Source organism: Alosa sapidissima, chromosome 10 (genome assembly GCF_018492685.1).
Source record: "Alosa sapidissima isolate fAloSap1 chromosome 10, fAloSap1.pri, whole genome shotgun sequence".
NCBI classification, from domain to species: domain Eukaryota; kingdom Metazoa; phylum Chordata; class Actinopteri; order Clupeiformes; family Clupeidae; genus Alosa; species Alosa sapidissima.
The window spans coordinates 21,340,716-21,359,816 of NC_055966.1; the positions used below are offsets into that span (position 1 = coordinate 21,340,716).

Genomic DNA, 19,101 nt, shown 5'->3' on the forward strand with positions numbered 1-19,101 from the left:
CGCGCCAGAAGAGAGAAACCTTGTACGTTTCAAACAGTTTATCTCCTTCCGGGAATAATCCACCGACTCCAAACTGATCCTGGCTTGTTTGCGATGTCCCGTTGTTCAACATATTCTGATTTCATACTTATCGGACCAACATAAGTGAGTTTTTTTGGCTAAAAATGTAAAAATGGCTAAACGTTAGCAATTCCACTGCTTTGTTATTTTCCATAGCAACCACCATATGTACCCTAGCAACACCCAAGCAACCACCTTAATTACCTTAGCAACACCCTAGCAACCATCTTAATTACCCTAGCAACCACATGAATAATGTCAAGCTAGCAACCACCATAGCAACCAACATGCTTACCCTAACAACCACCATAGCAACCATGTTATTTTTCATAGCAACCACCATATCTACCCTAGCAACACCATAATATGACCATAGTAACCACCATAGCAACGCCATTACTGACCTGACCAACATATGTGTGTTTTTTTGGCTAAAAATTGAAAAATGGCTAAATGTTAAATCGCCAAAAATGTAGTTTTTGCCAGCACAATGCTTTGCGTTACAGCTAGAGAGATGGAACTTTGCACGCTCCATGTGGGTCATGTGCAGAAGATCTGACTTGAATTTCAGCCCCGTAGCTCCATGCTACCACCCAAAACTCCACCTCTGAAGTGGGAGTGGTCAACTTTTTTTATGTTTTTCCTTCACAGTTTTTTTTGTGAGTGTCTCAGAGATCCCACCTTTGGAGCAGTTGTCAGGAGCCTCAAGGCGGTGCCGTTCGTCTTGGTCCCATCCCTCTAGCACCTAGCGTTACCGCGCCAGAAGAGAGAAACCTTGTACGTTTCGAACAGTTTATCTCCTTCCGGGAATAATCCACCGACTCCAATCTGATCCTGGCTTGTTTGTGGTGTCCCGTTGTTCAACATATTCTGATTTCATACTTATCGGACCAACATAAGTACGTTTTTTGGCTAAAAATGTAAAAATGGCTAAATGTTAAATCGCCAAAAAAGTAGTTTTTGCCAGCACAATGCTTTGCGTTACAGCTAGAGAGATGGAACTTTGCACGCTCCATGTGGGTCATGTGCAGAAGGTCTGACTTGAATTTCAGCCTCGTAGCTCCATGCTACCACCCAAAACTCCACCTTTGAAGTGGGAGTGGTCAACTTTTTTTATGTTTTTCCTTCACAGTTTTTTTTCAACATATTCTGATTTCATACTTATCGGACCAACATAAGTGAGTTTTTTTTGGCTAAAAATGTAAAAATGGCTAAACGTTAGCAATTCCACTGCTTTGTTATTTTGCATAGCAACCACCATATGTACCCTAGCAACACCCAAGCAACCACCTTAATTACCCTAGCAACACCCTAGCAACCATCTTAATTACCCTAGCAACCACTTGAATAATGTCAAGCTAGCAACCACCATAGCAACCAACATGCTTACCCTAACAACCACCATAGCAACCATGTTATTTTTCATAGCAACCACCATATCTACCCTAGCAACACCATAGCAACCATTCAAATTACCCTAGCAACAACCTAGCAACCACCATAATATGACCATAGTAACCACCATAGCAACGCCATTACTGACCTGACCAACATATGTGTGTTTTTTGGCTAAAAATTGAAAAATGGCTAAATGTTAAATCGCCAAAAATGTAGTTTTTGCCAGCACAATACTTTGCGTTAAAGCTAGAGAGATGAAACTTTGCACGCTCCATGTGGGTCATGTGCTGAAGGTCTGACTTGAATTTCAGCCTCGTAGCTCCATGCTACCACCCAAAACTCCACCTCTGAAGTGGGAGTGGCCAACTTTTTAAAAGTTTTTCCTTCACAGTTTTTTTTGTGAGTGTCTCAGAGATCCCACCGTTGGAGCAATTGTCAGGGGCCTCAAGGCGGTACCGTTCGTCTTGGTCCCATCCCTCTAGCACCTAGCGTTACCGCTCCAGAAGAGAGAAACCTTGTACGTTTCGAACAGTTTATCTCCTTCCGGGAATAATCCACAGACTCCAAACTGAGCCTGGCTTGTTTGTGATGTCCTGTTGTTCAACATATTCTGATTTCATACTTATCGGACCAACATAAGTACATTTTTTGGCGTTTCGGTGGGCATGGCTGTCGTTCCTTAAATTGGTGGACATCGGGTTGAGGGCTTTTGTTGTCCTCAATGCGGGCCTAATCCAAGGTTGGATTATCATCACCATGATCATCATCATCATCATCATCATCACTATTGCTATTATTATTATTATTATTAGTATTAGTAGTAGTAGTAGTAGTTATACTAGTAGCAGCATTACAATTGAACACAACTGAACATATAACAACAGGTATGTGCTCCTTGCAGGGCTGTGGTGTTGGATGGCACCACACTTGGTTATCATCGCCGGTTTGCCAAGCAGCCCCAGGCTACACCGCCCACTCAGGACCAAGGGAAAGAAGGAAGATAAGTATTTTTTAACATTGTATATGTGTGCAATCCTTCAACTTTTTTGATATGTATGTACAAATGAACATCAGTCATAGTATGACATATGTCAAGATTATATTATACAAATATAATTATACAAAATAAATGACAGTCATCAATTTTGCTTTTCATTCCAATAGTCATAGTGATCGAATTCTGATCAAGTCCCCACACCTCAGGGAGGCCCTGAAGAGGTATGGGGAAGGTCTAACTGGGCAAGATGAATGGGCTCAACTTCTGGTGGTTGCAGAGAAGGAGGCCCCATTTATTTTGCCCCTTTTGAGGAATATGGCTGAGGAGGGCCACATCATCAAGCCTGATGAACCCTACAGGGCTCTTTTCAAAGAGCTGGCTAAGGCCACGCCAGCTTGTGCTCTGTGTCATTTGGGGCCTGAGATGGACAGCATTATTAAGTGCCTCATGACATCCTGGCTTGGCCCCCCCCCCACTTAAGGCCTCCGCTGGAAGAGGTGTTGAGGGTGGCAAAGGCTCCATTCCAGCAAGTGGCTGATGAGGAGGACATTATGGAGCCTAATGCTGGTGATGTGGATGATGCCGTTTTCCCCTTCCTCCCCATCCTGAGAGCCAGGGGTGTGTATGAGGCGGATATAAGGAGGAAAAAGATAAGGAGCTGTAAAAAGATTTCCCCAAGGCACTTTGCCCTCATCCCGGGAATCTTCACAGTGCTGTGCAAGCATGGTGTGTTTTCAAGAATCACATTTCACCATTTGAAGTGGTTAGTTATATTTTGCTCTATAACTTCATGTCATTTACACTAGGTGTCTGCACCAGCATCAGGAGCGACAGCAGCAGCATCAGCACCAGCAGCATCAGGAGCGGCAGCAGCATCAGGAGCGGCAGCATCATCAGGAGCAGCAGGAGCGGCACCACCAGCAGCACGAGCAGCAGCGGTAACAGGAGCAGCAGCAGGAGCAGCCGGAGCGGCACCACCAACACCAGCAGGAGCACCAGCAGCAGTAGCAGGAGCGGCACCACCAGCACAAACCATCACAGCAATTATGCTCAGTTTCATGATTATGACATTTATCCATGTCAACAAATCAACATCACATCTGGCCCACGCCTTAGCGCTTCAGCAGGTGATTTTCTCTGGTGGATCAAAGCACCGGCTGGTCGATCAAAGCTGGGCTGCAACTAATGATTAATTTCATTGTTAATTTATGATCAATTGATTCATCAATTGTCACAGCTCTACATAGTGGGAGGCGTAGTGGTAGTAATCAAGAGATCAAACAGTGGCTGACAAAACAAACACAAAAATTTAGCACACTAAATAGTTGCTATAATATCATTATTGATTATGTTAAAGCAAGATATGGTAGTCATCACAATATGAAGATAGAGCTCATACAAGATTTTTTTTTTTATAGTAAAAAGTAAAAGTTATGACACCATCGCTCAGACCAGTACAAAAACCTATACCCCTTGACAAAGAAGGTACAGAGAGAAGTACATACATAGTTCCCCAGAAGTGGTTGTGCCTTACCAAATTAAACTGACATTCACTGTAATTAATCTGTAATTAATGTTCTGTGTTGCCTTCTTCTGTATAATAAAGTGTATTTTTCCCACCTGCCATCTTTTCTTTGACTTTACACAAAAATATCTATTATATGCTGTAAAAGAAATATAATAATAAGCAGCAGTAGCACCACCACCAGCAGCTGCACTACCAATAGTTAGAATTCTATTGTCACACTTTGCTCATATATATATATATATATTTACCAGGGATAACACGGGGCAAACGGTTCAAACGTGACAGCCCTGCAAAGTACCATTCGGCTGCATTTTCTGACAGTTTTGGATGCACAAAAGTTCATGGATCAAACCAAGCACCTCATAACATCTATATTGTGCTTTTATCTGATATATGCAAGTGTTTTGATATGAAATAAACATGATTTGCATGACATCACCCTGCTGGTCAGTTTTGACCTACGCGACAGCCCTGCAAAGTACCATCCACACAGCCATTCGGCTGCATTTTCTGACAGTTTTGGATGCACAAAAGTTCATGAATCAAACCAAGCACCTCATAACATCTATATTGTGCTTTTATCTGATATATGCAAGTGTTTTGATATGAAATAAACATGATTTGCATGACATCACCCTGCTGGTCAGTTTTGACCTACGCGACAGCCCTGCAAAGTACCATCCACACAGCCATTCGGCTGCATTTTCTGACAGTTTTGGATGCACAAAAGTTCATGGATCAAACCAAGCACCTCATAACATCTACATTGTGCTTTTATCTGATATATGCAAGTGTTTTGATATGAAATAAACACGATTTGCATGACATCACCCTGCTGGTCAGTTTTGACCTACGCGACAGCCCTGCAAAGTACCATCCACACAGCCATTCGGCTGCATTTTCTGACAGTTTTGGATGCACAAAAGTTCATGGATCAAACCAAGCACCTCCTAACATCTATATTGTGCTTTTATCTGATATATGCAAGTGTTTTGATATGAAATAAACATGATTTGCATGACATCACCCTGCTGGTCAGTTTTGACCTACGCGAGAGCCCTGCAAAGTACCATCCACACAGCCATTCGGCTGCATTTTCTGACAGTTTTGGATGCACAAAAGTTCATGAATCAAACCAAGCACCTCATAACATCTATATTGTGCTTTTATCTGATATATGCAAGTGTTTTGATATGAAATAAACATGATTTGCATGACATCACCCTGCTGGTCAGTTTTGACCTACGCGACAGCCCTGCAAAGTACCATCCACACAGCCATTCGGCTGCATTTTCTGACGGTTTTGGATGCACAAAAGTTCATGGATCAAACCAAGCACCTCATAACATCTACATTGTGCTTTTATCTGATATATGCAGGTGTTTTGATATGAAATAAACATGATTTGCATGACATCACCCTGCTGGTCAGTTTTGACCTATACGCGACAGCCCTGCAAAGTACCATCCACACAGCCATTCGGCTGCATTTTCTGACAGTTTTTGATGATGCCATCCCAAACCCTCTAAAGCTTCCTCTGCCTTTAAGTCCATGTGAAATGTTTTTTTGCCAAAGTTGAAACTATTGCTTTACGTTCTCATCATGTCATGCTCATCCAAATGTAGGCTACGCATGCATGGTCATATTTTGCCCAGTTGAGGAAAAATTAAAATATTCAGAGGGTGAAATAAAATAGCATATGTTGTTCATCCGGATGCAAGGAAGCATCTCCAAGAATTTTTAATGCCCAGGTACCCCGGTTACCTCAGTAGCGCCCCTCAAAGGTGTAAAAATGTAATATTTTGAGTTGCCAGAATTGTGGAACCACTGGTCAGATTTGTCTGAAATTTGGTATGCTTATTACTTAAGATATGTGTTATAAATAATGTTTCTGTCATTTGTGTACCTCATGTGCAAAAATGGGAAAATTACATTTATTTTAAAATATTACAAATGTTGCAAGCTTTTGACTTTATAGTCAAGCAGGTGATACATCTTAATAATTCAAGCATGTTTCTCATGTTATGTATAAAAATATTTTTGTAATTTGGAAATTATAGCTATTTCTGTAATTAGACTACATGCCCCATGACGTGTAGCGTTCATTTCAACGCTGCTTTATAACAATGGCGCCGAATTTGTAGTTCGTTAAAACGGTTTTGTATTAAAACAATAACAAAATATTGTTAGGATGCAAAACACTGGCACAGACGACTTTTGCTGGGTATAATATGTATATAAATAGTTAAAGCAAGTTGGTACATGACTCACGACATTGGCATTCAATGAAAATGAGTATAATTCCACAAAATATCGAAAAACGTGTACTTCTGACCCTTGTTGCTAGGCAACGCCCCGTAGGCCTACCTGCTTGGCTGAAGAATAAGGAGGCTCGTTATCCTAATCTTTGCTGTTTAAAGCAACATAAAGATAATAATAACACTTAAATTGAACAGGTAACAAATGAAGATGTTGGTCAGACTGTAATTAGGACAATAGCAATATTAAGTGTTAGTATAATTTGTATTTTAGTATATTTAGCATATTCTTTATCTCTACTGTCCTACTGCTTAGTTGTGTTTTTATATTATATACTTTAATTACTCTTTCTGCTGTTAAAGAATGTGTTTGTGTTGTATGTATGCTGCTGAGACCTTGAATTTCCCCTGGGGATCAATAAAGTATCTATCTATCTATCTCTATCTATCGAGCAATAGGCTAATAAACAAATGCCCATTCAATCAATGATATAATAACAAGTTATAGTGCTTTACTGCTTAATGGACTAAGTGCATGTTGAACAAATGTGCCTTTAGACGCCTTTTAAAAACACTGTAAACTATCACAGGAACAGAGAGCACTGTGCAACTTATTGCACCCACATGGAACCACTGAGGAAGTCTTGAATTTAGCGTTCATGAGTAGGCCTAGACAGAACAAATGGTAATCAGAAGACAGCATGGCGGTTGGGGAAGTACATTTTGATCATTGAATTGAAATAACAAGCAGATCCAGTCAGTGTCCCATAGGCCAAAGTGAGAGATTTAAATGTAATGCTGGCTACTAGGCTACAGGGGGAGTGTAGGAGAATAGGCCTAGGAGTGGATATGCATGCCCAATATCCATACCCCATCTTCTTCCTTGCTGGAACAGTTGGCTACATATAATGTATTTTCACTGTAGGCCTATTGACACATTATCTATGTATCTATCTAATTTTAATTATGGTAGCCATACTGTAGTACATGTGAGATTACAACAATAATAATGAATGTAGTAATACAAACTAAAATGACTAATGAGTAAATGAATGAATGCCTTTATTGTTATTGCATTGGGTGTTTGTGGTGCTGATGGTGTTTGTGCTGCTGTTGGTGCTGCTCCTGCCACTGACACAGCTGCAGCTGGTACTGCTACTGTTGCTGGTGGTGCCTCAACAAACTGCTGCACATTCTCTGACTAAGGGAAAAGCGCATCATTGTTAGATATGTATGTACAAATGTCTTTAAACACAATGGTTGCACTTGAAATCATTCATCCTTCTCTTTTTAAGTATTTTCTGTGTTTTTAAGGAATGAAGCAAAACTACAGCAATTTAGACAGCTTGATACAATTGTACATATATACCTGGAGATTGAAATCTGCATTAAAGGCTGGTAGTGGTGATGCTGCTGCTGGTAGTGATGCTGCTGCTGGTGCCCAGCGTCCTTGCCTCATGGGGGGGGGTGAGAGGCGCTGTGCCCCAGCGTCCTTACCTCATGGGGTGGGGTGGGGTGGGGTGGGGGTTGGAGGGGGTGAGGGGGGTGAGAGGCGCAGCAGGTGTTTCTGCTGCTGCTGGTGTTGCTGGTGCTGGTGATGGGGGTGATGGTGGTGCCTCAACAGACTGCTGCAGCTCAACAGATTAAAGGAAAAGCGCATTATTGTTAGATATGTATGTACAAATCTGTTTTAGTCTGTAAAACACACTGGTATGCAAAAGGTTTTAGACAGGTTCATACAATTGTATATATACCTGGAGATTGTAATACGCATTGTATGAGCGTACCACCTGCCTCAGCTTTTCAGCAGTGAAAGCTTTACGCCCTTCACCTTTTCCTTTAATGCATCAAAGTGTATCAAAATGACCATAGTGAGGAACAAAGTTAAAGTCAAATCATGTTGCAACAGCTGTGTGCATGCAGTTGAAACAGTAATAGCTGGTTATTCAATATTAACGTACCGTCACTGACTGAGGCAAAGGGCCACCAAGGCGGCCTGTGTTGTGGCAGATATTCAGGCCGAGACAAACCCTGACTCAGTGCTGAGATAGAAGGGTGTTAAAGTGTAATCAGATTCAGTAGTCTGCATAATTTTGATCTTTAAATAAGGAAATTGAAAACAGAATGCCAGTCATACCATGTTCTTTTATCAGACGACCAATTGCCAGCCGGCAATATGTGCCACTGATATCAGGGTCAACGTATGGCCTCTCACCCCCAAAGCATCTGTAAGACAGTACGCTCAGTGTCATTAAAACAAATGTTAAGGTTCCTTTTCTGAACTTCAAGAAAGGATTGACACAAAAACAAACCTTAACACCACTTTCATTTATACATACCACTTGACACACCCCTATTAGTGTACATGTTCAGACTTTCAATGGCACTACAGAGTGGGCTGATCTCAGTGCAGAAAAGCTACACGTTTATTGGACAAGCGCCACAAAATCGTCATTTCCAGGGAAGCCCGGCGTCTCTGGGAGTGAATGGGACAGTGGGATGGCCCGGACGCCGAGCTTCTGTATGATGATTGGAGGAACCGTCATAGAGGCTGGACAACGTTAGGTAGCGTGCTATGTAACGGTGTAGGCTACATTATGCCATGTCTGCCATGCCAACTCTAGCCTACTGTTTGGCCTATTCTGGGTTTTGGGATCATTTTTGCCCTCAAAGAACAATATAGCACCTTAATAATATTAATTTCATAATTGACCATTTTTATCAGAGCTTCCCCTGTTCCAAATAGCAGCAATCGCCACTGATCTAATCATTGAAATGTTGTTGAATAAATATTACATATACCTGTGAAATTGAAGGTGGGTGACTCACTGCTGAAGTCAACCCATACGGCAAAAGCCAGGGGTGCTCCAGCCTCACCACTGCACCGATTCTTCATCTGAAAACAATATAAAAAAGATTATACTTTCCCTCTCTTTTAAAAGCAGCCTCCCTCCCTTTCTTTCTTCACTGTACCCAATATTAGCGGGTGCACATCTTTACTGTCTAGCAAAGTCACCAACTTTAACATTACAGCTACACTGTCAGGCTAAAAAATACCCTGCCACTGATTGAACTCCACGAGGCCCGGCTGGCCCTCCTTCTCTTTTGCACCACCGTCCTCTGTCTCTTCAAACCTTTAATTATGAAGAAAATTATGAACATTTAACATGAATTGAGACATGTCCCACTGTATATATTCTGAAAGCCTGACCTACTTTCCTGTAGACTTTTGCATATCATACGATCAGTTGTAGGTGTGATTTAACATACAATAGGACATGTCCCACTTTCCTGCAAACTTTGGAGGACATAAATCTATACATGGCTCTATTTTACATAATGGCGAACGAGGTACACATATGATACGTTTCGAGCTCCAACTCAAAGGCAAAGCAGTTTCAGCCATGCAAACCATATCCATAACCATACCTACCATAACCATACCTACCGTAGATAGCCTAAATTATATATTTTTTGAACGCCTGTAGTGTGGAGATATGATTTAAGCTATAATAAGTTATATTCCTCCCTTCTGTGTGATTAATAAAACCATATGCCAGGAGGACACCACTGTTCAGAGTGACGTGACGAGCGCAGGTAGTTTTTAGTGCTTAATAAAACCATATGCCAGAATGAGATTAAGCAAACATAAGGGTGGAATATACTGTAGGTTAGACATGTCTTACCTTGACGAGGCAAAGGAGCAGCACTGCATACGAGAGATCCCTCTTGAACTTCTGCAGGATGTAAAGGTAAAACTGTTAAGAAAATATATGCTGGTGGTGTTACTAGGGTAGATATGGTGGTTGCTATGCAAAATAACACGGTTGCTATGGTGGTTGTTAGGGTAAGCATGTTGGTTGCTATGGTGGTTGCTAGCTTGACATTATTCAAGTGGTTGCTAGGGTAATTAAGATGGTTGCTAGGGTATTGCTAGGGTAATTAAGGTGGTTGCTTGGGTGTTGCTAGGGTACATATGGTGGTTGCTATGCTAAATACCGTGGTTGCTATGGTGGTTGCTATGGTGGTTGCTATGGTCATATTATGGTGGTTGCTAGGGTAATTTGAATGGTTGCTATGGTGTTGCTAGGGTAGATATGGTGGTTGCTATGAAAAATAACATGGTTGCTATGGTGGTTGTTAGGGTAAGCATGTTGGTTGCTATGGTGGTTGCTAGCTTGACATTATTCAAGTGGTTGCTAGGGTAATTAAGATGGTTGCTAGGGTATTGCTAGGGTAATTAAGGTGGTTGCTTGGGTGTTGCTAGGGTACATATGGTGGTTGCTATGCTAAATACCGTGGTTGCTATGGTCATATTATGGTGGTTGCTAGGTTGTTGCTAGGGTAATTTGAATGGTTGCTATGGTGTTGCTAGGGTAGATATGGTGGTTGCTATGCAAAATAACATGGTTGCTATGGTGGTTGTTAGGGTAAGCATGTTGGTTGCTATGGTGGTTGCTAGCTTGACATTATTCAAGTGGTTGCTAGGGTAATTAAGATGGTTGCTAGGGGCTAGGGTGTTGCTAGGGTAATTAAGGTGGTTGCTTGGGTGTCGCTAGGGTACATATGGTGGTTGCTATGCAAAATAACATGGTTGCTATGGTGGTTGTTAGGGTAAGCATGTTGGTTGCTATGGTGGTTGCTAGCTTGACATTATTCAAGTGGTTGCTAGGGTAATTAAGATGGTTGCTAGGGTGTTGCTAGGGTAATTAAGGTGGTTGCTTGGGTGTTGCTAGGGTACATATGGTGGTTGCTATGCAAAATAACAAAGCAGTGGAATTGCTAACGTTTAGCCATTTTTACATTTTTAGCCAAAAAAACTCACTTATGTTGGTCCGATAAGTATGAAATCAGAATATGTTGAACAACGGGACATCACAAACAAGCCAGGATCAGTTTGGAGTCGGTGGATTATTCCTGGAAGGAGATAAACTGTTCGAAACGTACAAGGTTTCTCTCTTCTGGCGCGGTAACGCTAGGTGCTAGAGGAATGGGACCAAGACGAACGGCACCGCCTTGAGGCTCCTGACAACTGCTCCAAAGGTGGGATCTCTGAGACACTCACAAAAAAAACTGTGAAGGAAAAACATAAAAAAAGTTGACCACTCCCACTTCAGAGGTGGAGTTTTGGGTGGTAGCATGGAGCTACGAGGCTGAAATTCAAGTCAGACCTTCTGCACATGACCCACATGGAGGGTGCAAAGTTCCATCTCTCTAGCTGTAACGCAAAGCATTGTGCTGGCAAAAACTACTTTTTTGGCGATTTAACATTTAGCCATTTTTACATTTTTAGCCAAAAAATGTACTTATGTTGGTCCGATAAGTATGAAATCAGAATATGTTGAACAACGGGACATCACAAACAAGCAAGGATCAGTTTGGAGTCGGTGGATTATTCCCGGAAGGAGATAAACGGTTCGAAACGTACAAGGTTTACCTCTTCTGGCGCGGTAACGCTAGGTGCTAGAGGGATGGGACCAAGAGGCACGACACAGCCTTGAGGCCCCTGACAACTGTTCCAAAGCTGGGATCTCTGAGACACCCACAAAAAAAACTGTGAAGGAAAAACATTAAAAAAGTTGACCACTCCCACTTCAGAGGTGGAGTTTTGGGTGGTAGCATGGAGCTACGAGGCTGAAATTCAAGTCAGACCTTCTGCACATCACCCACATGGAGTGTGCAAAGTTTCATCCCTCTAGCTGTAACGCAAAGCATTGTGTTTGGACATTCACTACAATTTCCAAGTAGCTTTACCAACACTGATGTTATGGTATCAATCTGAAAGGTAAAACCATCAAATTTTACTCAATGGCCTTGCCTAGCCGGATTTGCCTAGCCTAGATTTTATTCACGCTGCTAGGCAGCCTGGATTCCATGGACCCAATTGTCACCTCAACGAAGGAACCAATCACAGAACGGAGGGGGGACAGCAAGACGATGACGACACACCGAAGCTATTATGAGATGTACAATTGTATCAGCTGTACAATTGGTTAGAATATGGGCCCATGTACGCCATATGATAAGAAGGTGTGACATGTCTTAATTCATATTAATTGACATCTACAGGATAGGTGTAACAGCGTTGATTCCTCCGAGAGTGTGTGTGTGTGTGTGAGTGTGTGTCTAATACTGTACATACCGATTGGCTCTGTATTCTCAAGTCCATGCAGGTCCTTCCCAGTTGAAAATGAAGAGGCCACATTATCTGAAGGAGATCAATAAGAACCTTGCTTTAAATCCCCATCCAAGAGCAATTACTATGCCTACAGTTAGTGTTCTTTTTTCAATAACAGTCAACAACAACCATCAGCCCACCAAAACAACACACAACAACAATTGCACACACAACACATACTCCACAGAACAACAACAACAACAATAGACAGCCACAGCAGGACAACACAAGCGGAACATAACATAATTCTATGATGTTGTAATACCTCTATAATATTCTATAGACGCTATAGTATTTCTATAGTAGTCTTATAGTACTTAGACCTATATAGTATGTCCTAAAATACTATAGTATTCCTATAAGATTCCTATAATATTTTGTCCCAAAATAGGCCTACTATAAGATTCCTATAGTACTTTTTTCGTAACCGTGCAGCAGGATTGTAAACCCATCAGCTTAACATTAGAGTTTGCACAAAGATTGTAATGAAACCACAAATAAAATTTGAGGGCAGTATACTGACACATCGATTGGAAATCGGAGCTACCACGTTTGTTAAAGTGATGTTACTATAGTTTGTTAGCTTTGTCCATGTACATTTCAATAATCCATCGCTGGTTTGGACCGTTGTTTTAGCAAAGCAAAAGTCACGACACAGGACCGATCATCAAAGCTAACATAATATTGTTTGTTAAAAGGTACAACACGTTCCTTCTGTTTTTAAAAACATTCCACGAAACGTTTCCTGTTCGGACGTCGATTACGTGCATCATCATCAGACGAGACGGTTGCGTATACCATGTGACTGCAGCCCACCAATCTCACTGGGGCCCTCTAACGGGGCCGGTTAGTCGATTTCGACTCCAAACATACCTCAGTATAGGCTACATATACACAGGCTACTTGGCTATCTTGTTATCAATTAATTCTTCAAAGTGAACACCCATAAAATAACAACGGTTATATTGGGTTACCTTCATCAAATACATTAACAACATTTTCATTAATCAAATACTTAGAATACTATACGATAATAATATAAAAACTACCATTGAAACTGTTCATGTGACTGTCATAACTATTCACCAGCACAACGCATCGGTCTGCCGTTTGCGTGTGTCTACATGCACGCGCACACCAACTGACAACACTGGCGGCAACATACATTGAGAACCTGACAGGCTCTGGCTAACAAGATATACTAGCAAATTAGAATGGAGCACAACTAAACCAAACAAAAGTACAAAGTACTGAGAAACTTAACATACATGTTACATACACTTAAACATTAAAATACTGACGTTCACTCGACGCTATACCTGTTTTATAGTTCATACAGAAAGACGAGAGAACGGAAGCTGAACTGACGGTAGCTTGCTAACTTAATCTAGCTTCTGCTAGCTCGCTAGCTACAGTATAAAGAAAATACTTCTAAACATTCTAAATCACATTTCTACACATGACATGACTTTTTACACTACACAAACGTACTGGTGAAATACTCTTTTGATACATATTAACAGAAATTGGAAAGGTTTAAAAATATACCTGTGGGTTGAAAAGAAGTGGAGATACAGAAATTATGTCTTTCTCAAGCACTGGACGTTTATTTCTGAGTGCTCGAGCTACCGTCTCCACGGCAACCCACTACGGTAAAGCAGTGTAACATCGCCATCTACTGGCATGAAGTGAAATACATGGGAATGTTATCTTAAATGTAATAAAACAAAAAAAATAGGAGGGGGTAACTGTTTAATTAAACTAATATAAGAGGCCATTTTCTCTACCCATTACACAATCACTCCCTAATAACACAACCAGGAGGAGCCAAAGCTCCACCGGGGGCGATGGGCAACATAAGCACGCTAGCGTTGCAGCCCACGCCAGCTCGGTCGCGCCAGTTATCGCCACTAGATGGCGTCATTTCGCCACTAACCGAGCGCATCCAGTACTGGCGGATGCACGTGAAGTCAGACTGGATAATAAAGATTATAGCGAAAGGCTACCGCCTACAGTTCGCTACAACCCCACCCCCGTTCAATGGGATTGTACAATCCCACGCTACAGGGGAATCTGCCCGTGTTCTACAGGGGGAAATAATTTCCCTGTTAAACAAACAAGCGATCAGGGTAGTCCCCTTCGAGCAAAGCCGTCACGGTTTTTACTCAAAGTATTTTCTGGTCCCAAAGAAAGGGGGGGGCTTGCGCCCGATATTGGACCTGCGTGCACTGAACAGATACCTAAGAAAGTACAGGTTCAGGATGCTAACCAACGACGCATTAATGCGCTTCGTGCGCCCGGGCGATTGGTTCACCTCAGTGGATCTGACCGATGCGTTCCTACGCGTCCCGATCTATCCGCCCCACAGAAAGTTCCTCAGGTTTGCCTTTCGAGGTGTGGCCTACGAGTGGCTTGCCCTCCCATTTGGCCTTGCGCTCAGCCCCATAGTCTTCGTCAAGGTCACCGAAGCGGCTATCGCGCCGCTCCGGGAAAAAGGTTTACGTCTGGCTACTGTTATCGACGACTGGCTGGTGGCCGCGCACTCATACCAGGAAGCGCAGCAGCACACGGCTCTCCTAACGGAGCACCTGTTGTTACTAGGCTTCAGAATAAACTGGGAGAAAAGCGTGCTGCGCCCGTGTCAGATCACCACCTTTATAGGGCTGTCTCTAAACTCCGTCTCATTCAGAGCGCGCCTGTCAGCGGAACGAGTCAAAGCGTTCCGCGCATGCCTCACGCTTTTCCGCAGGGGGGCTACTGTGAAATTCAGGGTCTGCCTCAGACTCCTGGGCCTCATGGCGTCAGCCTTGGTGGTCGTTCCCCTCGGCCGTTTATACATGAGGGCTGTTCAGCGAAGGGTGGCGTCGCTGGGATTGAATCCCTCGCGTCACTGCCATCACCTTGTCGCAATCTCAGCAGCCTGCTGCGCAGCGCTAAGGCCCTGGAAACACCCACTCTTCCTCACAGAGGGAACTACGATGGGTGCTGTCCTACACAGGAAAGTAGTGACGACGGATGCCTCGCTGAGCGGCTGGGGAGCTACTCACGAGGGCAGGTCGATAAACGGGGTGTGGGACTCACACATGCAATCTTTGCACATAAACCGTCTAGAACTGATGGCGGTTTGGCTCGCACTCAGACATTTTCTGCCCATCCTGAGAGGGCATCATGTCTTGGTCAGAACAGACAACACCACTGTGGTGGCTTATGTCAACAAGCATAAAAGACAAGAAGAGACTGAGGTCTCGTCATATGCACACGTTGGCACACAGACTGATCTTATGGAGCAGCACACGGCTCCTGTCGTTGAAAGCCACACACGTCCCCGGTGTATTGAATTTGGGTGCAGATTTATTATCCAGGGGCAACCCCCGCTACGGAGACTGGAAACTCCACAGCGATGTGGTGGCTCAAATCTGGTTGCGAACGGGTCGAGCGAAAGTGGACTTATTCGCCTCAGAGGAGAATGCGCAATGTCCGATGTTTTTCTCCCTGCGCGATCAGAAAGCCCCGTTAGGGATAGATGCTTTGGCACACCAGTCCTGCTCTATGCCTTCCCTCCGTTGCAACTGATCACTCCAACGCTCGCCAGGGTGCGGGAACAGAGCCTCGCACTCATTCTCGTAGCCCCGCGCTGGCCAGGGAAACCCTGGCTAGCAGAAATAATCCCGTTACTCCACTCCCCACCGTGGCCGCTGCCCCCCCGCAGGGACCTGCTGTCCCAAGCGAACGGGGAAATATTTCACCCTCATCCAGAGCGCCTGGCCCTCTGGGTCTGGCCCGTGAAAGGCTGAATCTGACAGCTGCAGGACTGCCCTGCAATGTCATAGCGACCATTCAGAGCGCTAGGGCGTCATCAACTAGGACGTTGTATGATAGCAAATGGCGTGTATTTAATGACTGGTGTATTAAAACAGGGACGATAGCCTTCCAGTGCTCTGTGGACGTTATCCTTACGTTTCTGCAAGACTTACTGGATAAAAACAAGTCCTTCTCCACTGTCAAAGTTTACCTGGCTGCCATCTCGGCCTGCCATGTAGGCTTTGGGGACAAAACAGCGGGCCAGCACCCTCTCATACGTCAATTTATGAAAGGGGCTCGATGCCTCCGCCCGGTTTCTAAACCACTGGCCCCTTCATGGGATCTGCCGATGGTTTTGGATGTTCTGTCTCGCCCTCCCTTCGAGCCATTACAACAGTTGGATCTTAAAGTGCTCTCACTCAAGACGGCTTTGTTGGTGGCTTTGGCTACGGCTAAACGCGTAAGCGATATTCATGCCCTATCTGTGAATACAGCCTGTATGCAATTTTTCCCGGGTGACTCGAGGGTTGTATTAAAACCCAACCTAGCGTTCATTCCGAAGGTTTTCAACCCGTCACTGTCGTGTCGGCCGATTGAACTATTTGCGTTTAACCCACCGCCTTTCGCCTCCCCGGAGCAGGAGCGGCTGAATGCGCTCTGTCCGGTCAGGGCGTTGTGTGCGTACGTGGACAAAACAGCGGAGTTAAGGAAAACGGAACAGCTGTTTGTGTCTTGTGCAAAGTCACATCTGGGTAGACCGCTCACTAAGCAGCGTCTATCACAATGGATTGTGGCGGCTATTGCCCTGGCCTATACGACTAAGGGGTTACAACCCCCAGTCGGTTTACGAGCCCATTCCACTCGAGGAATGTCGACATCATGGGCTTTATTTCAGGGCTTCCCCATAGAGGATGTATGCTTGGCAGCGTGTTGGGCAAACCCGACAACGTTTGTCAGATTTTACAGACTTGATGTCACTGCCCCGACTTTGGCACATTCAGTGTTAGGCACTGGGATGCCGGGGGCGCACTGATGTTGTTGGGGATCGCAAGCTTGTCTGGCAATCCGGGAGTCACGATATCCCATAGTGAGATACCGAATGAATGCTTGAAAGAGAACTTAAGGTTACTCACGTAACCCCGGCGAGAAGTACCTCCTCCACGTCGCATACGTCAGTCGTCCAGCCAATGGTGGCTGGCGTAATGAAATAATGGCTTCTGGGGAACTCGCGAGGGGGCGTTTCCCCATAGTGAGATACCTCACTCATGCTATCAGAGAACCGGGGTTACGTGAGTAACCTTAAGTTATGTGTACATTTAGTGACTACACTCATTGGCCTGTAGATGGCGGTGCACACATATACACATGCACACACACACAGGTACGCACATACTATCGGTATTAGAACGGCCGATACATAATTACAAATTCAGTAGGATTAAAAGAAAGCCAAATATTCATCATCATCATGGCTGCATTTCCAGTATTGGCGATAAATAGTCGTTTGTCCACTAGATGGCGCATCGTTGCAGTGAGACGTAATTTTGTTGGAAGTTAAAAGTGGGTTGGAAAAACAATGGACGCTTCCTACAAGGACTGTAGTTTACCGCAGAGAACGTCTAATAAGGATAGGAAGATCTCTGAGAATGTTTATCGGACATGCTTGGTTTTTACTGCAGGTACGTTAATCTTAAAATACCAATAAGGACCTAGGTACAATAATGTTACCGTTAGCGTTGGTTGAGTGATGGAGGCCAATTTGATTGCATTTGTAGAAAACTATAAATGCGGTTATACCAAGCAAATTGATAGCAGCACTGTAATTGTATCTTTCGACTGTCATTTGTTGCACGTGCTACAAAAATCATTCTGTGCAATGGAAGATTTACCAACGTTACACCGGTCTGATACAGTTTTGCCTATACATGCGTGAGACTGAGACGCCTGTTTATTTGTTTGAAGTGCGTGCAGGGTGTGAGAGGGGAATCGATGTGCTTTGATTCCAGCTTGGTAGTTGTAGTCTGTGAGATTAAAAAGCACGTGTGTGTGAAGTATCCAAACAATGACACCTTCATTTCATTATGGCTGCTTTAGAAACACACCTTAAGCTGTGTAGTGGGTCCGATTTAGAAGTGGCTACTTCATTTGCGCTTTCCTCATGGAGCTGCGTGAATTTTATTACAACTTTTCGCACGATATGGCAGTTTAAGTCCGCTTGATACTGTAAGGCGTAAGTCATTGGTTTCCAAAGGAGATTTTATTTGTGTCGCCAGCATAGCCTATTGACAATTTATGTTGTAAATAGGCCTACCTTATAGGCCTAGCTGTAGCTTAGGGAAGCTAACAACTTTCTATTAGGATCTAGTTTGTTAGTTACAGTTTTGTCATAACTCCCTGATGCATTTTTGCATTTAGGCTAGAATAGCCAGAGCGTGGATATCTCAATCGGAAAATTAAACAATATCGGGCGCCTATGGACTAGGGTGGGTGAACCCAACCTGATCTGCCCGCTATTTATTTTTTGATTTCTTAAAAGATTGCGCTTGGTCTGGTGACCAGGGACCAGGACTGAGCGGCGGTCATATTTTGTACCGCTATGCGGTACATCTAGTTTTCACAGTAATGACCGGCGTTCTATACATTATCCCGCTTATTATACGGCTACTTGCCGAATCGAAATAATAAACTCCCCACGATATCACTTTAGCCTACATAACCTAGCCTATTTGTTACCGTTCATCGTGGCATTTCCTGAGAAACAAATAGTTCGCAACAACACACGCTGCTGAACTTGAATCAAACATTCTTTAGAACACAGCTGATCAACCGTCTGCTTTCACGTTTGAATGAAGTTCCAGTCCTTGCGTAGTGATATGAAAGA

The 19,101-nt window shown here is 43.5% G+C and overlaps 1 protein-coding gene across 24 annotated transcripts; it reads right to left on the reverse strand.

Annotated features, from left to right (window-relative positions):
• Nucleotides 1-7,286: 7,286 nt before the first annotated feature.
• Nucleotides 7,287-14,203, reverse strand: LOC121720947 (desiccation/radiation resistance protein DR_1769-like). 24 transcript variants are annotated; one of them, XR_006034679.1, is made up of 11 exons: nucleotides 12,943-13,273; nucleotides 12,384-12,449; nucleotides 11,067-11,314; nucleotides 9,928-9,978; nucleotides 9,299-9,375; nucleotides 9,044-9,137; nucleotides 8,379-8,467; nucleotides 8,203-8,283; nucleotides 7,996-8,078; nucleotides 7,611-7,869; nucleotides 7,287-7,442 (listed from the first exon to the last, which is right to left on the reverse strand). XR_006034679.1 is itself a non-coding variant. In XM_042107466.1 (7 exons), the coding sequence occupies exons 1-6, from the start codon at nucleotides 12,944-12,946 to the stop codon at nucleotides 7,735-7,737; spliced, it is 420 nt and encodes a 139-aa protein (XP_041963400.1). In that variant the 5' UTR covers nucleotides 12,947-13,294; the 3' UTR covers nucleotides 7,287-7,442; nucleotides 7,611-7,734. The 24 variants fall into 24 exon arrangements, 4 of the variants coding, with proteins under 4 accessions (XP_041963400.1, XP_041963398.1, XP_041963401.1 ...); XR_006034687.1 differs by lacking the exons at nucleotides 9,299-9,375; nucleotides 12,943-13,273 and adding an exon at nucleotides 13,968-14,203 and having other exon boundaries at nucleotides 12,380-12,449; XR_006034680.1 differs by lacking the exons at nucleotides 9,299-9,375; nucleotides 12,943-13,273 and adding an exon at nucleotides 13,968-14,202.
• Between the last annotated feature and the right edge of the window lie 4,898 nt (nucleotides 14,204-19,101).

Excerpts from the sequence above, each read along its gene's own strand:
- LOC121720947 (XM_042107464.1), bottom strand. Across the intron at positions 9,979-12,383 it reads TGAGAATACAGAGCCAATCG|AAGTTCAAGAGGGATCTCTC; the intron begins GTATGTACAGTA and ends TACATCCTGCAG. Across the intron at positions 7,876-7,995 it reads ATGCGTATTACAATCTCCAG|CTGCAGCAGTCTGTTGAGGC; the intron begins GTATATATACAA and ends TAATCTGTTGAG.